Below are 21708 nucleotides of genomic sequence, written 5' to 3' on the forward strand. Positions count from 1 at the left end.
CAGGTAGCAGTCCTCAGTAAAGTTGCCAGCGTTGGCGGCCGCGATTCGCGTGTCCAACGCCGTAGTACACACCGTTGTTGTACGGAGCGGCGGGGGAGGAGGACATAGAGGCACCGTAGCAGCCGCCGGAGAAGAACGCCCCTGCTCCCTCGCTTCACCCCACTGCTTCGCGCGCCACAGGAGAGGGAATGCATGCGGGCCGCTCGCGCACGCGAGGCTGAACCGCATTCGCCGGCTCACCCTCACGCGCTCTCGCTCATACGGAACCTCATATCGACGGCGATGGCAACGGCAGAAATCGGCCTGGAGTGCCCATATAACTGCTATCGCAATGAAATATGTAAGTAGTAGGACCACTATTTTGCCTCATCGATTACGTTTCTACATGCAGTGCGTTTGGTGTAGAGTCGCACGCTGCTCAATCACCTCTGACGTAGCCAGGGTAGCGTTCTGGCTTCCACTGAGCTGGCATCCCCGTTGTGCGTAAGCACATGAGTGCACCTGCCGAGAAGCTGTGTGTGCGTGTAACACAGTTGTGACTGCACAGCCTGTGCTGAACGTATGGTAAGTCTTTCTTCGAGTGCTGACAAACGCCGACGCTTTTCCTTCAGTGACATCTCCTGCGCGCTCAAAGGGTGATGCCTGCAAAGCTGTTGGTGCCTACATTCCTCGCACCAGAGTTCTGAGACGCCTTCAGGACAACAGTTAACATTATGATCGCTTTAAATCGTGTGGCTTCGGGTGAAACTGCCTTCTTATTTCAGGCGCAACACACTTTGCGTGAGTGTATATATATATATATATATATATATATATATATATATATATATATATATATATATATATATATATATATATATATATATATATATATATATATATATATTGATATATATATATATATATATATCGCAAAACTGCTCAAACTTAGCACAACAAGCCAATTGCCTTCCTGAGGGAACACAAGCACTCGGCATAACTCAGAAGTTGCGCAATCTTGTCAGAGCTGGGAGGGGGGGGAGGTATTCTATAAGGGCCAACCTAGTGGACTGTCCACTTTAGCCGCTGCTCATTGGATGCAGCTGTACGAGAGAGGAGGAGACGAGCGGCCCTAGCCAATAAGCTGCGGCCGAAATGGACAGTCCACTGTATAGGTGGGCTCTTAAAGAATACCCCCACTGGTAGCACCTTATTTTGGGCAGCCTTCCAATTAATTGCTGTAAATGTCCAGGAGTCTTTAGTGTATAGAAGAACGTGATTATAGCCGTTATACTTGACTTACAATGTATCGTCTCATTTTCATTTATGAAGATTTATCTTGGGAGTCTCAAAATATCAGCCGCAGCCCCTTTGCTGTTGCACATAACACGAAAGCAATGAATCAAAAAACAGTTTGGGAGCCCCACATTTGGTCGCTTGTTTTGGGGGGCAAACGTGTTTGAATTTGATAAGCTAAATGCGTCATATTGGTGCAGCGCATCATCTATCGTTGTTTATTTATGTATACCTTTTTTAATTTTCTTTGGAACAGAATATGGCATTGTCTATCCAACCTTACTTAGCGCACGAGGATCTGACGAAGAAAAATCTTTGAGAATAAATGAGCATATGACTCTCAGCCTGAAAAAGAGCGAGGTGTTCACTGATGACTTCATGTTCATATCTGAAGAAAATGGTGAACGAATACATCTCCCTGTAAGTGCATGGGCTGTTTCCTAATCCTAGCAAATATTTTCTCAAGTTTAGCTCTGCTCTTCGCAGTTTCCAAATAACAACCATTATTTCTTCGCAGATGCGGAAGGACAATTACGAGAAAGATTTGTATCATGACGAGGAATTGATGTCTTCAGTTGTGGTTCGCACGGATGACGGTGTCAGTGTGGTAAGAACTACTTACTGCTGATAAAGATTTCAAAATATAGGAGAAAGTTAACGCAGTAGACCCTATCGCTTTTTACAAACATAGGCCTTGGACGGCTTCCAGTCTTCCTCACTGACGTAGGCAACTGAATGGAGCAAGCGAGAAAGGCATTCGTGGCGACATAGAGTAGCAAGAGTGCGTTAAACTCTACGCCCACACATTTTCAACATGTTTCCTCTGTACATAACGCCTCTTTTGAATGTGACGGTTGCCGTAAGCTAAATGAAAAATTTTATGTCTGTCTTGAGGCGAGTGTATATGTCTTTTATCTCAAAACTTAAAAACAAATAGTCTTTCCGCAGAGTGAAACAACTCAAAAAATTGTCTTTGGTTTAGCTCTATTGTATACACATGACAAGACACACTGTTGAGGTAAGGACTAGGCTCGGTAACGACTAGGTAATGTCTACGCAGCGTCTCATTCCGACGCTCTCCAGACCAAAGTGGTCTCTTCCGCAGTTCAAGACTCGCTCCGGGACGTGGCACGACTGCGTCTAGCCGCATCTTCGTTACGACGCTTCTAGAGTCGTGCGGCGCGTACTTCTGGCGTCTCTTGAGCGCGTTGTCTCTTCCTTGCTTCGTTCGTTCTGTCGTTGCGTCTTTTTCGCACTCTCCATAACGACACGGAGGCGAAGCGCATATATATATATATATATATATATATATATATATATATATATATATATATATATATATATATATATATATATTGTAGCGGGTAACATGCATGTGGCGCTGTGCGGACTGCCACCGCTGCGGCGCGAGACCCGAGCTCGGGCTGCTGATGCGAACAGCTAGGACTCACGATCACGATATATATGCCACGCGCGTGGCGACACCTCCTCTCCCTCTACCCCAGTGGAGCACATCTGGTGAAGCGAGCGGTGACGGCGGCGCCATCTGCTGGAGCGCTGCTGCGGCGTTGCTAGGCTACGGCAGCTCAACGTCGTTCGTCGGCCACGGCATACGGCCTACGGCATACGGATCGACGAACCGAAATGGCTCGCTGGCTGGCGTAGTAAAGCTTTCGCTTTAAAACGCGCGTTCCGTTCCGGCACGGTAGACTGATAAAGCCCGTTAGCGGAAGTTTTCTTGGTATTGGTGCCGCACTCCAGCTGCAGTTGTCGCGCGAGGGAAACCGCCTGTAGAAACTCTTTTGATGGACTTATCTTGCTCATAGTTTTCATACGACGCTGCTGGTACTTAAATTGTACCGTCTCACAAAACATTCATGTTGTGGCAACCAAGGCCTGAGGTGCACTGTTCTAGCAATGTTTCCATACATACCAGAACTAACAGTGCCCAGCAAAGCACATCTTACAGTGGACGCTCTGCAAGTGACGTTGTTCGCAGGCTCGTTCGTGTTGCGGTTAAACCCATGCAGGCACCTTTTTGAGAAGCTGAAGTACATATTTGTTTTCACTTTCTTTCCTAGTTTTCAAACAAAAATGCAGTTTGGAGCTTTGAAAAAAAAATACTACGAACCTTCCAAGCTGAGTGGTGATAATCATAGCATTTTGCGGCGTATACTTTACTAGGTAAAGCGGTAAAATATTTAAACAAGTTTCGCAGATTTGACAAAAGAGCCGTCTTAAAAGGAAGCTTTAGCTCGGGTGCTCCTATCTAAATACATGTAAAAGAAGAATTGGTTTTTCGCGGTAGCAACTGCACCAAAATTGACGAATTTGTTGCATTTAAAAGAGAACCTTAAACTCTAGTGACTGTTGGTTTCGAATTTTTTATTTAGGCCGTCACTTATTTATTGAGAAGTGCAAAAATTGAAAATTTTTAGAAAACGGAACGATGAAGATTACAACCATGTGACTCACCAGTGAAAAATGATATCACAATTATATGGATTGCATTTGATAGTAAATCTTAAACTGACAAAATTTATATGTTACATATGAATCTAAAGAAATTTAGTCATATGGAAATACAGTTCTTGCAGAACCCTTGTACGGCACGCACAGAATTCATGTAAAAGTTTAAAAGAATAAACTGATAAAATTGGCCCGCTTTCAAAGCTCTAGCGGATGCCGTTTACAGAACCACGATATCGTGAATTTATAAATTCATGTTTCTATATTTTTCAATCTCTCGAATTTTTGAAAATTTTTTAAACGATATTCAAGCTCAAAATCAATATTCCGCTTCCAGCATTCACTAGAATTTAACTTTCTTTTTCAAATACAACAAATTTTATTAAAATCGGCCCAGCGGTTATCTCAGAAAAGTGTTTTTGCATTTTACATGTATTTGAATAGGCCACATCAGAGTTGTGCCCGAGCTAAAGCTCCTTATCAAATCTTTATAATGCAGCATACAAAACTTTTGTCCGTCAAGGACTTCAACATTCAAGAACAATATTTGATTTTTTGCCACCAATAAGTCTCATATGATAATATAAGAGCACGTACTTAACATGCATGTTCTTGCTTGAATATGCCAGATTATTGAATATGTGCCATTTCTGTCTTAACACATTTTTTGATACGGTTGTGAATTACATGTAATTCAAACGCTTGGATCTATCCAGAGCCGTGCTACCAGCTTATTATTTTTACCCTAATAGTATCACTACACTGAAGTCGCAAATTCACCTTCGAGCTCTGGCCGATGGTCGCTAAATATCTCGACTAAATTCACATCACAATCTTTTTTTTTTTTTTTCACTCGCTATCGCTTGACAGCTAACTTATCGTACCCATCTATCGTGTTGTGTACCACGCACCTAAATGCTGTCGCCCTGCACGTGCGCATACCACTTCGTTGCAACAGTTATGTTTAATACGTACTGCGATTTACTGAATTTGCACTCCAAGCCGTTTTGCCAGAATAATTCATCCTGCTGGTTTGAAATCCATAATCGAAGAAACTATGTCTGCCTAAAATAAGGCATAGGAACGCTCATGCTACTGCGCTATACCTCACGTTACTGTATTCAATTTGGCTGTAGGCCCGCTCATTCAGTGTCTCTGGTGGAGCGCTTGGGGTATTATAAACAAAATAAATTAAATAATTGAGAACGCAGCAACTCCGAAATATCAGTAGGCGGCCAGTAGGCGGCACCACAGCGGGGAGCATTCGACGCTATTTGTATATGGCTCCCAGCAGGACTAGAAGCTTGCTACTTATTTGAAAGATTTTCCAAGCATGCCAAAAATTCAAACATCAACATGCAAAAAAAACGCCTTTTTGCTAGTCTTAGGCACGCGGCGCTAAAACGGCGAAAGCCAGAGTAATGAGCAAAGGTTCATGCTCCCGCTTGCTCTCGATGCAGCTTATGCGAAGAACAACAAGCGAGCTTTACTGAGAGAATTCGTCGTTTCAGTCTTGCAGTACCTGTCGTAGTACTCATAGAATGAGCCGCGTACAGATTTCACTGCGACGTCATACTGATCGGCCGCGGGAAATGCGGGCCAGTGAGCGCCAAATAAGGATGCCTATTGCTTCCCAATGGTCCACCTTCTAAATGCGGGAACAAATAATTTTGCTGCATTTTCGGGCTGGTGGTGGTGGTGGTGATGTTGAAGCAGGCGGGGTTAGCCTGGCATACATAGCCGGCAATTGTTCCGCCTGATCCTCCTCTGAGTTGAGATCAGGGGTGTATCACCAGGTGTCGATGAGTCCCGTGTCTCGCAGGAAGGCTATCAGCAGTCGTTGCGCTTTCTTCCTGAATGCCGCAGGCCCTCCGGGGAAAACAACGTCTTCAAAGGTCCTGTGCGTGAGACCACTCTTTTGTAGGTTGTCGACCATCGCTTTCCATTCTGTGTCAAATTGCGGGCATAGCCAAATGAAATGTTCGATGTCGCCAATGTCACCAGAGAAAACACAGAGTGGGGAAGCGCAAAGCCCAGTCTTGAATAACCAAGCTGGGGTGTTCGCGGAGTCAGTCCTGATGCGGCATAAAAGCGTCACTTGTTCGCGTGTAAATCCATGAATCACACAGGATTCGTGTGGATTATTGTGCATCTCTCTAAAGTGACGGCGGATTGCCCCCTTAGGGTTTTGAAAAGCTTTTGGAGCTTTCACTTTTGGGACACATGTCAGCGCTAGGCGTGCAAGGGCGTCAGCTTCCTCGTTTCCATCAATTCCTACGTGTGATGGAATCCACTGAAACCTTATGTTAAATCCTTTGCTAGTTAGGTCATCAATCAGTGCCAGAGACTGCCTTGTAAATTTCTCTAGAGGTAGGCCCCGATGTAATCTCTGTAATGCTGACTTGGAATCCGTCAGCACCACGACATCTCGTGCAGAAAAGGCCCGTAGTTTCCGCAAAGCCGCGGTGATTGCGGAGCTTTCTACTGTTGTAGAGGAAACTACGCGGTCCAGTCGGTCAGACCATGACACATCAAGGGATGATATGCAGGATGCCACTGCACAGCTATCTGTTTGTGCGCACACCGAACCGTCTGTGTACACTTGTAGATGGCTTTGAAACACAGTGCTCAAGTGGTCCAGCACAATAAACTTTGCTTCGGCAGTTGAAATGCTGCGTTTCGTCGGTAGGTGGGGTACATTGAGGCTGCAGGTAACGTCCGGAAAACACCATGGCGGGTCAAGGCGACTTCGTTTAGGCCATTCCAATCCTAAAAATCGCAAGGTGTTCAGCGCCGCACGGAAATGTGAGCGAGTTCTTGCTCTTAGCCGCCGGAGAAGCGCCGTGCCTGCGCGTGATATGCCCGGCCTAATAGCTGCGTTAGGAAGGCCTGAGATGCCCAGAGGCGGAGTGGAAGAGACTCTGCCTCATTAGTGACTTTCTTGTTTGAAGCCGCCGTTGGAACTCCCATCGCCAAGCGAAGTCCCTTTCTGTGCACTGCCTCCAAGCGCTCGAATTGACTCGATGATGGTGATATCAGAAGGAGCTGATAGAGAATGCGGCTTGTTATCAGTGCAGCGTTCAGTTTAAGCATGGATATAGGATTGTTTCCCCAACGTACACCTGCCAATCGACGAAGTGCGTTGACTCTTTGCACTGATGCAACCACAACACTTTCTACCGCACCACGCCATAGTAGCTTGTTGTCGATGGTGACGCCCAGGAATCGAACATGAATTGCACGAAGAATTGAATGCCCTCTGATATTCAGCGTCAGACGTGTTGACTTGCGTCTCACTCCCGGGAAAAGCATGAAGGCAGATTTTTCTGATGATAAAGATAGGCGAAGCGTCGATAAGTAGCGATCGATAGTGGAGATTACGGCCTGGGCTATCCGGGCCAAACGTTTGTGTTGGTACCCCGAGATCCAAATGCAGATGTCATCTGCGTAGATGGACATTTTAACTGCCCTCCGACCTACTTTCAGGGCATCTGGAAGGCTGGCCATGGCAACGTTAAAAAGCAAGGGAGATAGGACACTTCCTTGTGGGACGCCGAGGGAAATTCGTTGCTTGTCATTCATGATACTTCCGAGCTTAACTTAGACACATCGATCACTGAGAAATTCATGGACGAATCGAAGAGCATTTCCCGAGACGCCCATGGCTCGGAGTCCGTCGATGATGCCTGTATGAAGCACACAGTCGTATGCCTTGGCAACGTTCATAAAGATGGCGAGTGTGGAAAGGCCGTCTACGCGATGGTGCTCGATATGGCTTAGTAGATCCAAGACACTGTCCTGGACACTCAACCGTGCTCAACCGTGCTCAAATTTCCTTGCTCAAGATACCATGTTAACCTCGTACATATTAGTATTCCCATCAACTTTGATACGCATGATGTTAGCGATACTGGCCGATATGAGGTGAGGTTTGCAGGATCCTTTCCAGACTTGAGCACTGGCACTACCCCTGCTGTCTTCCACGCTTCTGCGATCTTTCCTGTGCTCCAGACGTGATTAAATATGTCCAGAAGGGCTCGTTTTCGTTCATATGGTAGATTTGTCAGCATCTGATTGCTGATCGAATCGGCACCCACAGCACAGCGTCTTCTTAATTTGCTAAGCGCCAAATCCAACTCACGAAAAGTGAACGGCGTATCCATGGTATGGAACGCTTCAGACAACAGAGGGTTCGATACTCCTGCTGATCTGCCAGATGCGTATACGTCTGCAAAATCTTTTGCAAGGGCTTGCAAACCTTTTCCTTGCTTTAAAGCAGCAAGTGCTTCGAATGGCCTGTTTAGGCGAATCTTTCCGGATAGGCTATTCATTCCTCCCCATATCCTTGTCATGGGAGCAAACGCCGATAAACTCTCACAGAAAGCAGCCCATTGAACTCGTCTTAACCTTTTTGTGTGACGACGGATGACAGCGTTTATGCTGTTGTATTCAGTTTTCGCAGATGGATTTCCCGTTTTTCTCATTAGTTTTCGCTCCGCTCTCCTACACGCTGCGCAGAGGTTCTTTAGTTTCAAATCAGGAGTAGGGAAATGATCGGGCAGTTTCAACATTGAGGTAGCCACTCTTGTGCTCCGCAGCATATCTGCGAACAGCTCACCAGGGGATTCATCCAACGTTTCTCTGTATGTGTCCCAGCGGGTTACAGCACAGAATTGTCGCCCAGCAGTGTGAAATGCGGTGATGTTGGTGAAGATCGGAAAGTGGTCACTGCCCATCCTGTCTGGGGCCGTTGTTGACGATACGACAAGGTCTGTAGAGTGGATCACGAGGTCTATGGCACTCCATGAATCTGGTGGTCTGAAGAAAGTCGGTTTGCCATCGTTCGCGATACATAAGTCAGCAGTATCCGCAGCTGCGACAAGTTCCTTGCCTCGGGAATCTGCAGTCTTATCTCCCCAAAGCGAATGATGTGCGTTAAAGTCGCCACAGATTATTATAGGAGAGGGGCAACGAATGCAAAGGTCCTTTATGAACGTCTCCATGGAGACCTTCCTGCGCGGACTTATATACACCAACACCACACTGAGTTTTCGTTTTCCTAGGCACATTTGCACAGCGGCGGCTTCCAAGAAGGTAGAACAAAGCTCTTGCACTCGTAAGGTGACGTGAGGTATTTCTCGCCTGATGTATATCATCGCACTTCCGTTTGCAAATGATGGTATACTCGGATTTCCACGTATGTAACCTGGGATTGTCCTTCCATTTGGGAGACCGGCCTCCGAGAGGGATAGGATTGGTATAGGTATGTCTCGAAGGAAACGGCTGAGTTCAGAAAGACGCTCTAGAATACCGGCGCAGTTCCATTGCATTATTAAGGGCACTTTTGGACGAGGGAATGTACCAAGTGGGCGAGAAATTGCCATGATGCTACTGACGGTATGTGGAAGTAGAGCAGAGTATTACTGACTCAAGAGCCAGCACTGCTTCCAGCATATCCTTCGTTGAACTAGCAGGCATCTTCGCGACGTGGGAACGTAGTGCCGTGAACAAACCGCGTATCACATGCTGGCAGTTTTCCTGCTGACTGTTGCCAAGTGGTACTTGAGGTCGGTTTACTGCGGCCGCATAGGTGCGTTTTTTGGACTCTTCTCGAACAGGTTTCTCAGCGGCTGTGACCATTTGCGTTGGCTCAATAACTTCGTTTATCGGTGTGAGACGCGGGAAATGAGATGCGTATTCTGTTTCCAAGCCAGTTAGTTGTGGCGCTCTGGACGTCGTCTTCGTCTTCGATGGTGCGCTTGCACTCTTTGGACCCAGAACAAACAACTTATTTCTTCGCTGAGCAGCTGTCCGCGCAGGACGTCGACCGCAGCTAGCAGGATGGTCACCGCCGCAATTTGCACACACAAAGTTGTCTTTACTTGCACACGTCTTAACGTCATGCGGTCCCCGACAGCGCTTGCACCTCTGTTCCCCACGACAGTACTTAGCGATATGTCCGAAGCGCTGACACCTAAAACAGCGTGGTGGTGTCTCCACGTAGTCGACAAGCTCGTGTCTGCTGAAACCAAGGTTGATCTTCTTCGGGCGTTCAGAATTTGGAGCAAATGTGAGACCCACCGAGTTAGCGCGCCTTGAATCCCATTCAGATGACGAGGTTTGGACCCAATGGATGATTCTTCTTGCATGGAATACTTCCTGAGGTCTCAGGTAGGTGAGCAGCTCTTCATCCGAGTAACATTTAGGGAGTCCTCTAACAATGCACGTGTTTTTCATATAACCGTGCGGGACACGGGCAGATATGACTATGCCGCCGATATTCTTGGTCTCTAGAAGGACGTTGGCTTGTCCTTCTGTCTCTACATCTAAGAGCACTGCTCTCTGTGCTGTGAAGTCGCTCTTCACTGGTGCTCCACCGAGAATCGTTCCAAGCTCAGAATACAGGACAATTGGGTTTACTCGCCTTAAATCATCTCTTACGGATGCTGCAGTGATTAACACTGGAATGCCCTCCGCCCTGTCTTTACGATGGCGCACAATTCGGAAACCACCCTCGTCCATGTCTAGGTCTGAAGGCTTCGCCACGTTGTCGTCCTCGATGATAGTTGACTCGTCTTCAGACTCAGCAGTGTCTTGTCGCTTGCAGTCAGTCTGGCTTGTACAAACCAGCTGGCGTTTCGGACCCGGTGTCAGCCCTTGGGAGGTCAGGGCGGGGTGCTCGTCGGTGTCAGCTTGGTTCCTTCTAGCACTTTGTGAGGCGGCGGGTGGCGCAGCACCCGTCGGTCTCCGATACGGAAGGTACCTTTTCGAGTTGACAGACGTCTTGAACCGTTCTGACCAGTAATATTACCAGAAAATAACGAAAATAAAGATAAATTTAGGCAGAGCTACTCAGACAGGCTAGCAGCAGGTTCGTCGTGTTCTTCTTCCTGCCTCTCGTAACTCCATTTTTCGGGTTATTATTGCGAGTAGGTGGACGTTTTGTGCAGAAAGAGCTGCTTTAAGCGTTCACTTGAATTCACAATGGGTGAAAGTTTGTTATTGTTCGTGATTTCTTTAAGTTCAGTGAATTTACATTGAACTTAGCTTGGATTTGAACGACTGGTCTACGACAGATCGCTCCATTTTTACTGCGAAATATCCCGTTTCTGTCCCGTGTGACAATTTAAATGAAATGTATCTTCGTGATGTCTGGTATACAATGAAAACGATAACAGAGAAGACGAAGTGAGCAATCGCTGGACTCTCAGCTGCTTTACTGTTTTGCCCTGTTTCCTGTATTACCTCATGGCCCTCATTCGGTCTTTTTCGTTATTATTTAGCAGGCGCCAGGCCTTTCTGGCACCTAAGCTATGCAGTCATGACACCCGACGAAGGTCAGTCGTTATTATTGTCACGTTGTAATGAAGTGGAAGAACACAGTAGCGGAAAACTGTGAATCACGAAACTCACTCTTTATTGGAAGAACGTGTACCCATAAAAACAAACCGTAGTCAAGCGCAGCGATATCTGCGAGCACAGTCGGCGATCATAGAAAATCTGCCCAGCGGGGCAAGTGTGTTGGCTTTAATACGTGACTCGTGGAAGGTTCCCCCGTAATCGCTAGTGCCCGCGCGCCTCTCAGAAACTACTGCAAAACTCGCGCCAAGCATACAATCGCATTACACAAATTTAAATGACAACAGGCAACGGATAGAAACATGAATAACATTCAGACTACTCCCGATACATGCAGGCGTGGCTTGCTTCGAGCGATAACGTTTACCATTTGTTAGACGGCGAAAGGCGGTCACTGAAGGAAGATAAACAAGTGCACGTGCCGATATCACATACCTCGGGATGACAAAAAACACATGAGCGGTTCTCAGGATGAGCCTGCCACACCAGACAAAGCTGCGGCTGCCTGCTTAGGAAGGCAATTTGAATTCTCCAGATCACGTTGCGGGCTTGACAGAAAAGCTTCACATTCTAGGGTATAAAAGCTGGAAATGAGCTGGCAAACAAGAGCACTCTAAATAGATAGTGGACAGATGATCGCTACTTTTCTGAGAGTGCTGAGTCGTTTCAATTTGTTAGGATATACTGGATGCTCACGTTTTTACTACGGTTCAGCTACAAGAAGAACCGTAGGCAAGGTCCTACTGTAATTTGTAGGCTTATATCACGATGTCATAATTTTATAAAGTTGTAAAATGATCGGGTTTTACGTGCCAAAACCAATTTCTGATTATGAGGCACGCCGTAGTGGAGGACTCCGGAAATTTCGACTACATGGGGTACTTTAACGTGCACCTAAATCTAAGTACACGGGTGTTTTCGCATTTCGCCCCCATCGAAATGCGGCCGCCGTGGCCGAGATTCGATCCCGCGATCTCCGTGCTCAGCAGCCTAACACCATAATTTTATAAAGTTAATCCTAACACTGTGGCAAAATAACTGTTAGCTGTAGCGGTAGTAAAGCCACTTGTTACGCGCATCACGATTGATGGCACCGTGTTTGCGCTTGCAGCGTCATTGGAAGCTACCAATAAGCTACCAATAGGCGCCGTGCGACGCTGACATTGGATAAAATCACAGTTGACGCACAAGTGCGGGTCTCTTGTACCAGAAATGTTTCCCTCATAAGATACGTTCGATTTGCTTACAGCGACGAAGAATTACTGGATAATCTAAGGGTTGTATTAGCGATCTCTCGTCACCAGCAGTCGTCGTCCCGGCAACACGACGATGGTGAAACCTAGACCACATTCTACAAGAGCGTCATACTACATTTCCATTCCCGACCGATCAATGTCTGCTCGTTTGATATCGAGATTTACAAGTGATCAAGTAACGCAGTTTGGCGGCGTTATGCAGGTTTTTGTCAGCGATGACTAGGTCATGTCGCAAAGTACTCTCCGGAATCACAGCGCCTCTAGGTATGAATGGAATCGCATAGCTGCAAGGAATGCACCCTTAGACGTCAATGTCATTGCGCAAAGTCAGCAGCCCACACCCTTCTTATAGAAGATGTCCAAAGAAAAAGGCTGCTGCCGAGTAGAATCGGGAGGATATGTTGAACCGCACCAGAATACAAAGGGAACCACCTAGAAACTGAGACATAATCGGAGATTCTGGATCATAACGTCGCCCTTGCGAACGCTGCAACTCTGTCTCGGAAGAAGGGGTCTCTAGCTTTAATGCCTTAGTGTCTCAGGAGCGTCCCCAAATTGTCGCCCCGATGTAACATTTGAACTCAATGACAGCTGACCAGCGAATAGTTACAACGGAGGAACACATAGCGCATTATATTGGGCGATTCCTTCGGCCTCTAATATTTGCGCCACTCAAAGCTATAGTGAGTCGGTCAAGTCAAGAGAGACTGAGGAGCGCAGGCTTTGGCGAACATCAATAGGCGTTTTATGACGTAGTGTTGTTCCAGTAGAATGCCAATAGCCTGAAAGCAAAGCTCAGTAATTTTGCCGTCTAGTTTATGAACAGCTTTTCCCAGTGTAGTCACTTCTAAAGGTCGTACAAGTTCCAGCTTTTGCCTTTAAATCTTTGTCGTCTGTCCTTCCTCTCGCCCGGACAGCACACCAAAGAAGCTGTTTTACGTGTTTGCAAAGACTTCATGTGCTGAGTCACGGAATTTCCTAGCATTGAAGTTCCTGAATATGTGGCAAGTGGTACTTAATACGACAAAGAGAACTGCGTCATCATCACAGCTCGCGTTGAGCCTACAAAACAAGTAACAATTGGAGCCTGTGAGCCCCTGTTAGATTCACTGCCTGGTCGCACGATTATCTGTGGGCATTTTAAAGCACATCACACCATCACAAATTGTTCGTTTAAAAGGGCTATGCCATGAGAGCGGCCTTCAATTCAAGCTGTTATGGTTTAGTTGAGGATCCTACTTTACCTCTAGGTCGCACACTGCCCTGTGCAGCTTTCGTGTTGTCTCTCGTTATTGCAATGCAGTGCGAATAGGTGATATTCAGCGGACCAGATGGGGTTGTATACAGGCAGTGAAGATGCTCTAGCTCTATTCCAGAAGTGTGGACAGTTACACTCGCATCCTAATAAATCCCTATTGCGAACAATGCAGAACATTCCGGCGCAATTTAGAAGTATGACGGCCACGCTCGAAACTGGCACATCTATCTACATCAGATGCGGCAGCGACTGGTGTTGCAGGAAAAATATATCTGCACAAAGCAAAGAAATAAATAATTTACGTTTCATTGAGAGCAGGGAATGCGTAGAAAATATTGTTACAATATCGTTGTTTTTTCTTCAGAGGAACAAAATGTTAGCAAGAAAATAATATATTTTTCTGATTTTTTCAAGAGATGCGCACATGCCCGAACAGTTGGCAATATCACTGACCATCTCCACATCCAGCGAAAATGCCGTGTCAAAGCACTGGAAATCTTGCAAGAAATATTCAAACACCGCAAGTCTCCGATACCTAAGCCGTGTGGACCCCTGGCCATGAGTCATTGGCGGGAAGCGAAGGGGTACAGGCCGCATCTCTATCTCATAGAAGCCGGACATTCCTAACAGAGGGGTTGCGAAAAGCGACGAGGTCCGATGATATTTTCAAGAAATACACGAATATTCTGCAGCTTTGCAAATTTGAAAGAACTGTATACCCCTTACCGCAACCCATCTTAACTAGAGAAAAGACGGTTGCTCTGCTGCGACTTCTAACAAATTCCTGTGTACACGGCATTATAATAATATAATTACCCAACCCAATTCCCATGCTTGTGCTGGTCCTGCGCGCCACAGGACACCCTTCGTAACGTGGTGATTGGGTGCCCTAGCCTTGCAGAACCCAAAAAATCTGCAGATTATGCATATTAAAAATTATGCAGATCCCACGCACTCTGATAATCGATGTAAGCGAAGCTTCCTGTGCTGGTTGCTTTGCGGTGATGTTGACGGCGAGAGCTTAAATTTCTTAAATGTTTAGTCTAACCCGAGAATGCTGAGTTGACGCTAAACGTTACCTTGTATGAACTACACAGGGGGAGGTGTGTGCTTGAGGCGTTGTTATGCGCCATATTCCGTCACCTCTGAGATGGTTGAGCATTGCCATTGCCTCACATTGCATATCGCATCGTCATAGAAGTATTAAACTTGAATTGGACTATGGCACTGTGCGTTCTAAAACCACAATCGGATTATGAGGCACGCCGTAGTAGCGGTCTCCGCATTAATTTTGACACTTCGATGTTCTTTAACGTGTCCCAAAATCTAAGTCCACGTGCGTTTTCTATTTCGCCCCGTCGACATTCGGCTGCCGCGGTCTACATCAAATCAGCGACCTGTAGCAATGCCATAGCCACAAAGCTACCACCGCGGCAGACATATAAGTGTTGATTTGACGGTGGAGCACTTCCGTAGTGTCGCCTGCATCCTGCGGTGGGCTTTAAGTAATGTGGATCTGCTTTTGCACGCCCTGGGTAAGTTATAACCGGCGTTTGACCTGTGTAACCTGCGTTTGACATATTTCCATGACGTTGATTTTACAGAAATAGCAGGAACAAACGGTACCGTACTTTGAACTTAAGTTTATCCAGTTTCCCCACAACAACTGTCGTATAGAAGTAAGGTTCCCTTGCCTTCTCACGTCACCTCTCCTGCCTTGTATGGGAACTGCCTCTTCCCCTCCCTCCTCCCCACAGTTCCATCTACGTCTCCTCTTGACTCGCGCGTTAATAGAAAGGGAAGCGCTGCTGTTTCTGCAATGCTTTTGAGGGGGGTAATGGATAACTACAGCTGTCAAGGGGCTATACTGGCGACGTCTAGTGAGCTCCAGAGGGCATTGTGCACATTCGACGCGGTGGGTCTAAACGTGTTTCTCTCGTTGTCTTTCCTCTCTGACTTGCTCCTGTCAGCATACACATGCTCTGAACCACCGTCCGACGCGGTGCTCCAGGCAGCAGCAGCAGGAGTCGGAAATTCGAAGGAAGAGGGAAAGAAAGCTTCGCTTTTAAAAGGCGGAGAAAAAAGAACGGCAGACAGATGCCGAGTAGAGGTCCGGCAAGAGTCGTGGGAAGCCATGCTCGTAGCTCCGGACTGGGAGGACCACTCAGCTTAACCTGGTGTCCCAGGCCAGGGGCGCTATAACGTAAAACTATTCCAAACTTTTCTATTCCAATTCTGCTATCAGCCCTCCACGATTGGTCAAAAACTTTTTTCGACCACCCCCACTTCACCTGCCTGTCACGCGATGTCACGAAAACCGCGATACCTCCCCATCTGATATGATGTGTACACACTGATTATGCATGATTTGAGAGAAAAAAGAAAAAAAACAGTTATTTCTGATTCGACTTCTTTTCGACATTAGCCCTCGGCTATTGGTAAAAAGTTTTCGGGCTGCACCCACTTCACCTGCCTGTCACGCGACGTCACAAAACCGCAAGAACTCACCGCGTCAAAGTGACGTGTGCGCGATAAAGATGCATTAATATGCCGAACAAAACTGAATTTTCTTCGGAATAGCCGCAGGCTGCCCCGTTCCGAAAGGAATACAAGGTGGCTTCCGCCGATCGCTCAGACGCTGTGTGCTCGCACCTGCCGGAGAGCATGGGTGTATTTGCGTATAATAAAACGTCTTGCGTGGCCGTGTAACGTTTTCGAGCACTTTGGCACGTTTACCCCGTCATTCTGCCAACTCTTCTTTGCTGAGGGTCCTTTTTAGCGTCATTCTTGAGCTTCCGTTGCATGCCGCCGCGATTTTCGACCAGCCACCGCAAGCTAAGTAAGGGAAAGCCGACCAATCGTAGACGCCGGCACCACCCTCTTCATCCGGTTATCGACTTTCAGTGCAGTGGCTCGGCCCCATCGAATCCTTCTCCACTTGAGCGTTCTCCTCGCCTCTCGTCAGCCAATTAGATACGACAAGCCGCTCAGTGTAGGCAATGTTATTCGTTTTCCAAGCAAACAAATGTGACCTCCTGTGAACCAGGAGAGCGTTTGATTGGTCTGTTCAGACAACCATGCGGGTGACCGGCCGGTTCTTGCGTTGGTGGTTACGCAAATTTGACGTCAGCAGATTGGAATAGAAACATATTGGAATAGTTTTACGTTATAGGGCCCCAGGGAAGCGGATAACGCCGGTGGCTACCTGGGGGGGGGGTCTACCCGCATTGGGTGAAGAAAGAAGCAGTCTTTCTGACTGATTTAGTATACTAAACGTTTATTCTCTCTCTCTCCCGCAGAGGTATAGAAGTGGCCACGACTAAAAAAGTGTCTCAACAGCTCATACAAACGGAATATTTGTCGGGAATTCCAACCGTAGCTGCATTTAAAAACAGCTCAGCTGGTAGTCAAGACCAAGCAGATCTATTTCCACACTACTTTGACGTTTGGGGCGATCTTCTACGGATAGCGAAGAGTGCCTGATCAGATTTCAACAAACCCGCTCCGACACAAGTGCTACTCATGTGAGGTGCTTCTACTCCTTGGCTTGTTGGGTTTGTATAGTTCCTAATTTCTGATGACGCCGTCTTAAGCATGAAATTTAAATTAAGGACTTTCATTTCCATGCTCCCGAAAGAGATACTGAAGGCATCTTACGTAACATAGGATACTAGTGAACACAGGATGCTTCAGGGAGATACGGGGTGTACGCGCGACTTATTGATTGCATCGGCTATAGATCAGAAACGAACGATAAAACGTACGGAACATTAATTTATGAGCGACACTGTGTTGTTTTTCTAATATCACTTGTTAAATAGTGATGACGCCTGTATGGAGGACGCGGCACTTATGTCACCTTTATGAGGCTGTTTTCTTCAAGATATTTTATGTGCTGTTTCGCTATATGGTAACCTTGCCTATGGTCTTTTCTTTCTGTCTGTAGGAAGGCTTACTCAATGACACTCTGCGCATAAAGCCTCTGTTGGAAATGGCCCGGTCTTCAGATGGTAGCATTCCCCATAAATTGTACGAAATGCCACCCAAGACGGATATGCCTCCAAATCATAGAGACTACAGTAAGGCAACCTGTTTTACGTGAAATCTATTTATATGACTAAATTTATTTTATTATTATGATGCACAATGTTACCACTTACGTTATTACCGCTTCTTATGACTTTTTTTGTCTTCTGTGCAAGGCACTTTTGCGCGGCAGCAAACAGAATATTTTTCTAAGCACTCATTGTGTTGCACAGAGATGTGCTGTTGCACTTATTCTGAATTCTTTGCATCTACAATTCGTCAGAGCTGATTCTCCTTTGGGCTCATGAACGAAAGTCGTGCAGCATGTCGTAGTTAGTTCTACGAATGCCGTGCTCTCACGCTTACTTAGTGCCGAAATATGTGGAAACGCTAAGGCATTTCATTGCACGCAAACTAACTACCACGCCTTGCATTAGAGTAGCTCGTCCGGTAAGTCTCCATTGCGACCAAAATGGTGGAAGAGCGTCGAGTAAGCGTAGTTGACTGTGAAAAGTGAACACATTATATATATGTATATATATATAGTTTCAACGAACATTTTCAAACATCATTCAAAGCTGCCTTTGCCAGATACAACTCTAGCCTATGGGCTGGTTACCTACCGTTATCCAGTAGCTGCGCGGTATCTCGCATAAGCTTAAGAAGATAGGGCAGAGAGCGCGAGTTCTTGTGCTGTTTTCTGTCCCTCACAAGCTTTCTCAGCTGTGCGTTAGAACAAGTCCTGTGAACAAAGAATCAAGCACATGCAAGACAGCGCACAGAAAGAAGTTTGTTGAATGCTCACTAGGCGTGGTATATGACATACCCTTCTCCCGGGAACTAAGGTATGTGGGGCCAACAGGCAGATGCTTGAATGTGAGAATGCAGGAACATAGTCTGAACGCACGAGCAGGGAAAGAGGGATTTCTTGATTTACATTGTTATCAATGCTGCAGCGCACCGATATTCGAATAGATGGCACTGATATCTAGATACACATGTGCCAATAATAGGAGCATCACTGAAGCCGTGGCTACTGCAAAAGCAAACCATTGGTAACCTTGCGGATAAGGAAATTTTATTTCAAAGTCCAGCTGTACGCGGTGTGCCGTCTTAGGCTTGTGCTTTTTCCCAGATTTGAATTATCGGTTTTGCTAAGCTATTAGGGATCAGACGTTCTCGTTCTGATCACTTGTACGGGGGCATAACGATAAGGTTCTTCTTTATAAAAGTCAGCGCTTGTCCTCGCTTGCTTGCTTGCGTTCGAGGGCGGCTCATACCCACTATTGGGGATTAGCCAAGAATCGGGGGATTTAGAAAAATTGATTACGGGAGTGTTAAAGGAAACACTAATGAGAAATTTTGAGGAGTTGAAAAGAATAAATTCACATACAATTTAGGAATTTAGCAGGGAAATCGTCCTGATTAAATTATATATCTCAAAACAGCTCCATCAACGTCCCTATGATAATTTCCCAGAGAAGAGGGTGCAAAAGATTATCCCGAATCATATTCAATCCAGCACCATTAAATCTTCCTGCGAAGGTATGTTTTATTAATGATAAAAAACGGCCACCTGAAAGAATGAAGTGTTCTATTGTTTCGTCCTCATCGCAGTAGGAGCACAAATAGGAGGGCGCCAGACCAGATCGACGCAGATAATAGGTTAACGTGGGTATTCTATATCAGAAATTGGTAAACATGACCCTAATTTTTGTATTGTGGCAGAAACGTTTGCTCCAAGAGAAAAGAAGGGGTCGGTAATCAGTTATATTTGTTAATGATGGGTTCTAAGAGTCTTGCATAACTGCCCGTGTCCTGAACTTACCAGCAGTTATCAAAAGTGATACAGGAATGGCAGGGAGAATTCGACCACTAAGGGCAGCTCTCGCCAAGCTGTCTGCTAATTCATTTATAACTCATTCTTTGTGATCAGCAGCCCATACCAATCTAATTAGCGTGAAGAGAGAGCGTATTTTACAATGAAATGTACGTGAAATATGCGAGTGACTATTTGCAGTAAGAGCTGAGCCTGAAGGATCCCTTAATATTACCACTTCCTCGTGGTTCGTTTTTCGTCTTTGTCTGCCAGCCGCGCTGTCCGCATCTTAATGGAATACCAACTAGATCAGCCTCACACCTTGCTTTAGCAACTGAGTATGCGCGTCGTATCCATATCTCTTCTTGGCTACTTCTCCAGAATGGGCATGTCCCACTACGATTCCTAAATCAACCTGGAGATGTAGTGTTCTTTCACAGATATTTCTAAAGAACGCCAATTTAATACTATAATGGTCATCATGTTTTACGGTTTCTCTGATTTACTCTTCTTTATTTAGCCAGCAGTGGTGTAGAGGTAGAACATCCACCTCGCCTGCAGCAGGACCGTGGTTTGAATCCCGGTGCCGCGCAATTTCTCACCGCATTAAAAAAAATCCGCATCTTGAAAAAATTGCATAAACAGGCCTGGAGTGTGGCCTGATCCCGGTGACCAGAACCATTAATGCACTCCCTCATCAGAGCAAGATTGGCCACCCTGGTGCAGTACTTGGCCACAACCTCCTATATGAACACAACAATCAAACCCCGGCCCTCAGTCCCCAGCAGCTGCGATGCGACTGACCACGCCGGCGGTCAGACCTGCGACGCAGCAGAGGGTGCTAAGAATCCCTGGTTCCGGACAGCCCGCCATTGGAATCTGAACCTGGCAACGTTTAACGCTAGAACGTTATCTAGTGAGGCAAGTCTAGCAGTGCTATTGGAGGAATTAGAGGGAAGTAAATGGGATATAATAGGGCTGAGTAAAGTTAGGAGGACAAAAGAAGCATATACAGTGCTGAAAAGCGGACACGTCCTGTGCTACCGGGGCTTAGCGGAGAGACGAGAACTAGGAGTCGGATTCCTGATTATTAAGGATATAGCTGGTAAGATACAGATATTCTATAGCATTAACGAGAGGGTGGCAGGTCTTGTTGTGAAACTTAATAAGAGGTACAAAATGAAGGTTATACAGGTCTACGCCCCTACATCCAGTCATGATGACCAGGAAGTCGAAAGCTTCTATGAAAACGTGTAATCGGCGATGGGTGAAGTCAAAACAAAATACACTATACTGATGGGTGACTTCAAGGCCAGCGTAGGCAAGAAGCAGGCTAGAGACAAATCAGTGGGGGAATATGGCATAGGCTCTAGGAATAGCAGGGGCGACTTATTAGTAGAGTTTGCAGAACAGAATAATATGCGGATAATGAATACCTTCTTCCGCAAGCGGGATAGCCGAAAGTGGACGTCGAGGAGCCCGAATGGCGAGACTAGAAATCAAATAGACCTTATAGTCTGCGCTAACCCTGGCATCATACAAGATGTGGATGCGTTCGGCAAGGTGCGCTGCAGTGACCATAGGATGGTAGGAACTCGAATTAGCCTTGACCTGAGGAGGGGCTGGAAGAAACTGGTACACAAGAAGCAGATCAATGTGGTAGCGGTATGAGGGAAAATAGAGGAATTCCAGATCAAGCTACAGAACAGGTATGCATAAGGAAATGTAATATGCATAGAATTGAACATGCTCTCAGGAACGGAGGAAGCCTAAAAGCAGTGAAGAAGAAACTAGGAATAGGCAAGAATCAGATGTATGCGTTAGGAGACAAAGCTGGCAATATCATTAGTTATATGTATGAGATTGTACAAGTGGCTGAGGAGTTCTCTAGAGATTTATACAGTACCAGTGGCACCCAGGACGATAATGGAAGAGTGAATAGTATAGAGGAACTTGAAATGCCACAAGTAACGCCGGAAGAAGTAACAAAAGCCTTGGGAGCTATGCGACGGGGGAAGGCAGCTGGGGAGGATGAGGTAACAGCAGATTTGTTGAAGGATGGTCGGCACATTGTTCTAGAAAAACTGGCCACCCTGTATGCGCAATGCCTCATGACTTCGAGCGTAACGTAATCGTGAAAGAACGCTAACAAAATCCTAATCCATAAGAAAGGGTATGCCACAGACTTAAAAATTATAGACCAATCAGCTTACTGTTCGTTGCCTACAAAGTATCTACTAAGGTAA

At 46.2% G+C, this 21708-nt stretch overlaps 1 protein-coding gene across 1 annotated transcript in view; it reads left to right on the forward strand.

Annotated features, from left to right (window-relative positions):
• LOC140218539 (A disintegrin and metalloproteinase with thrombospondin motifs like) overlaps positions 1-21708 on the forward strand; it is a 77841-nt gene that overhangs the window by 11372 nt on the left and 44761 nt on the right. The window contains exons 2-4 of the mRNA XM_072288313.1: positions 1532-1695; positions 1793-1882; positions 17564-17696. Of these exons, the coding sequence (XP_072144414.1) occupies positions 1532-1695; positions 1793-1882; positions 17564-17696 (387 nt within the window). The remainder of the gene's footprint in view (positions 1-1531; positions 1696-1792; positions 1883-17563; positions 17697-21708) is intronic.

Source organism: Dermacentor andersoni, chromosome 5 (genome assembly GCF_023375885.2).
Source record: "Dermacentor andersoni chromosome 5, qqDerAnde1_hic_scaffold, whole genome shotgun sequence".
NCBI classification, from domain to species: Eukaryota; Metazoa; Arthropoda; class Arachnida; order Ixodida; family Ixodidae; genus Dermacentor; species Dermacentor andersoni.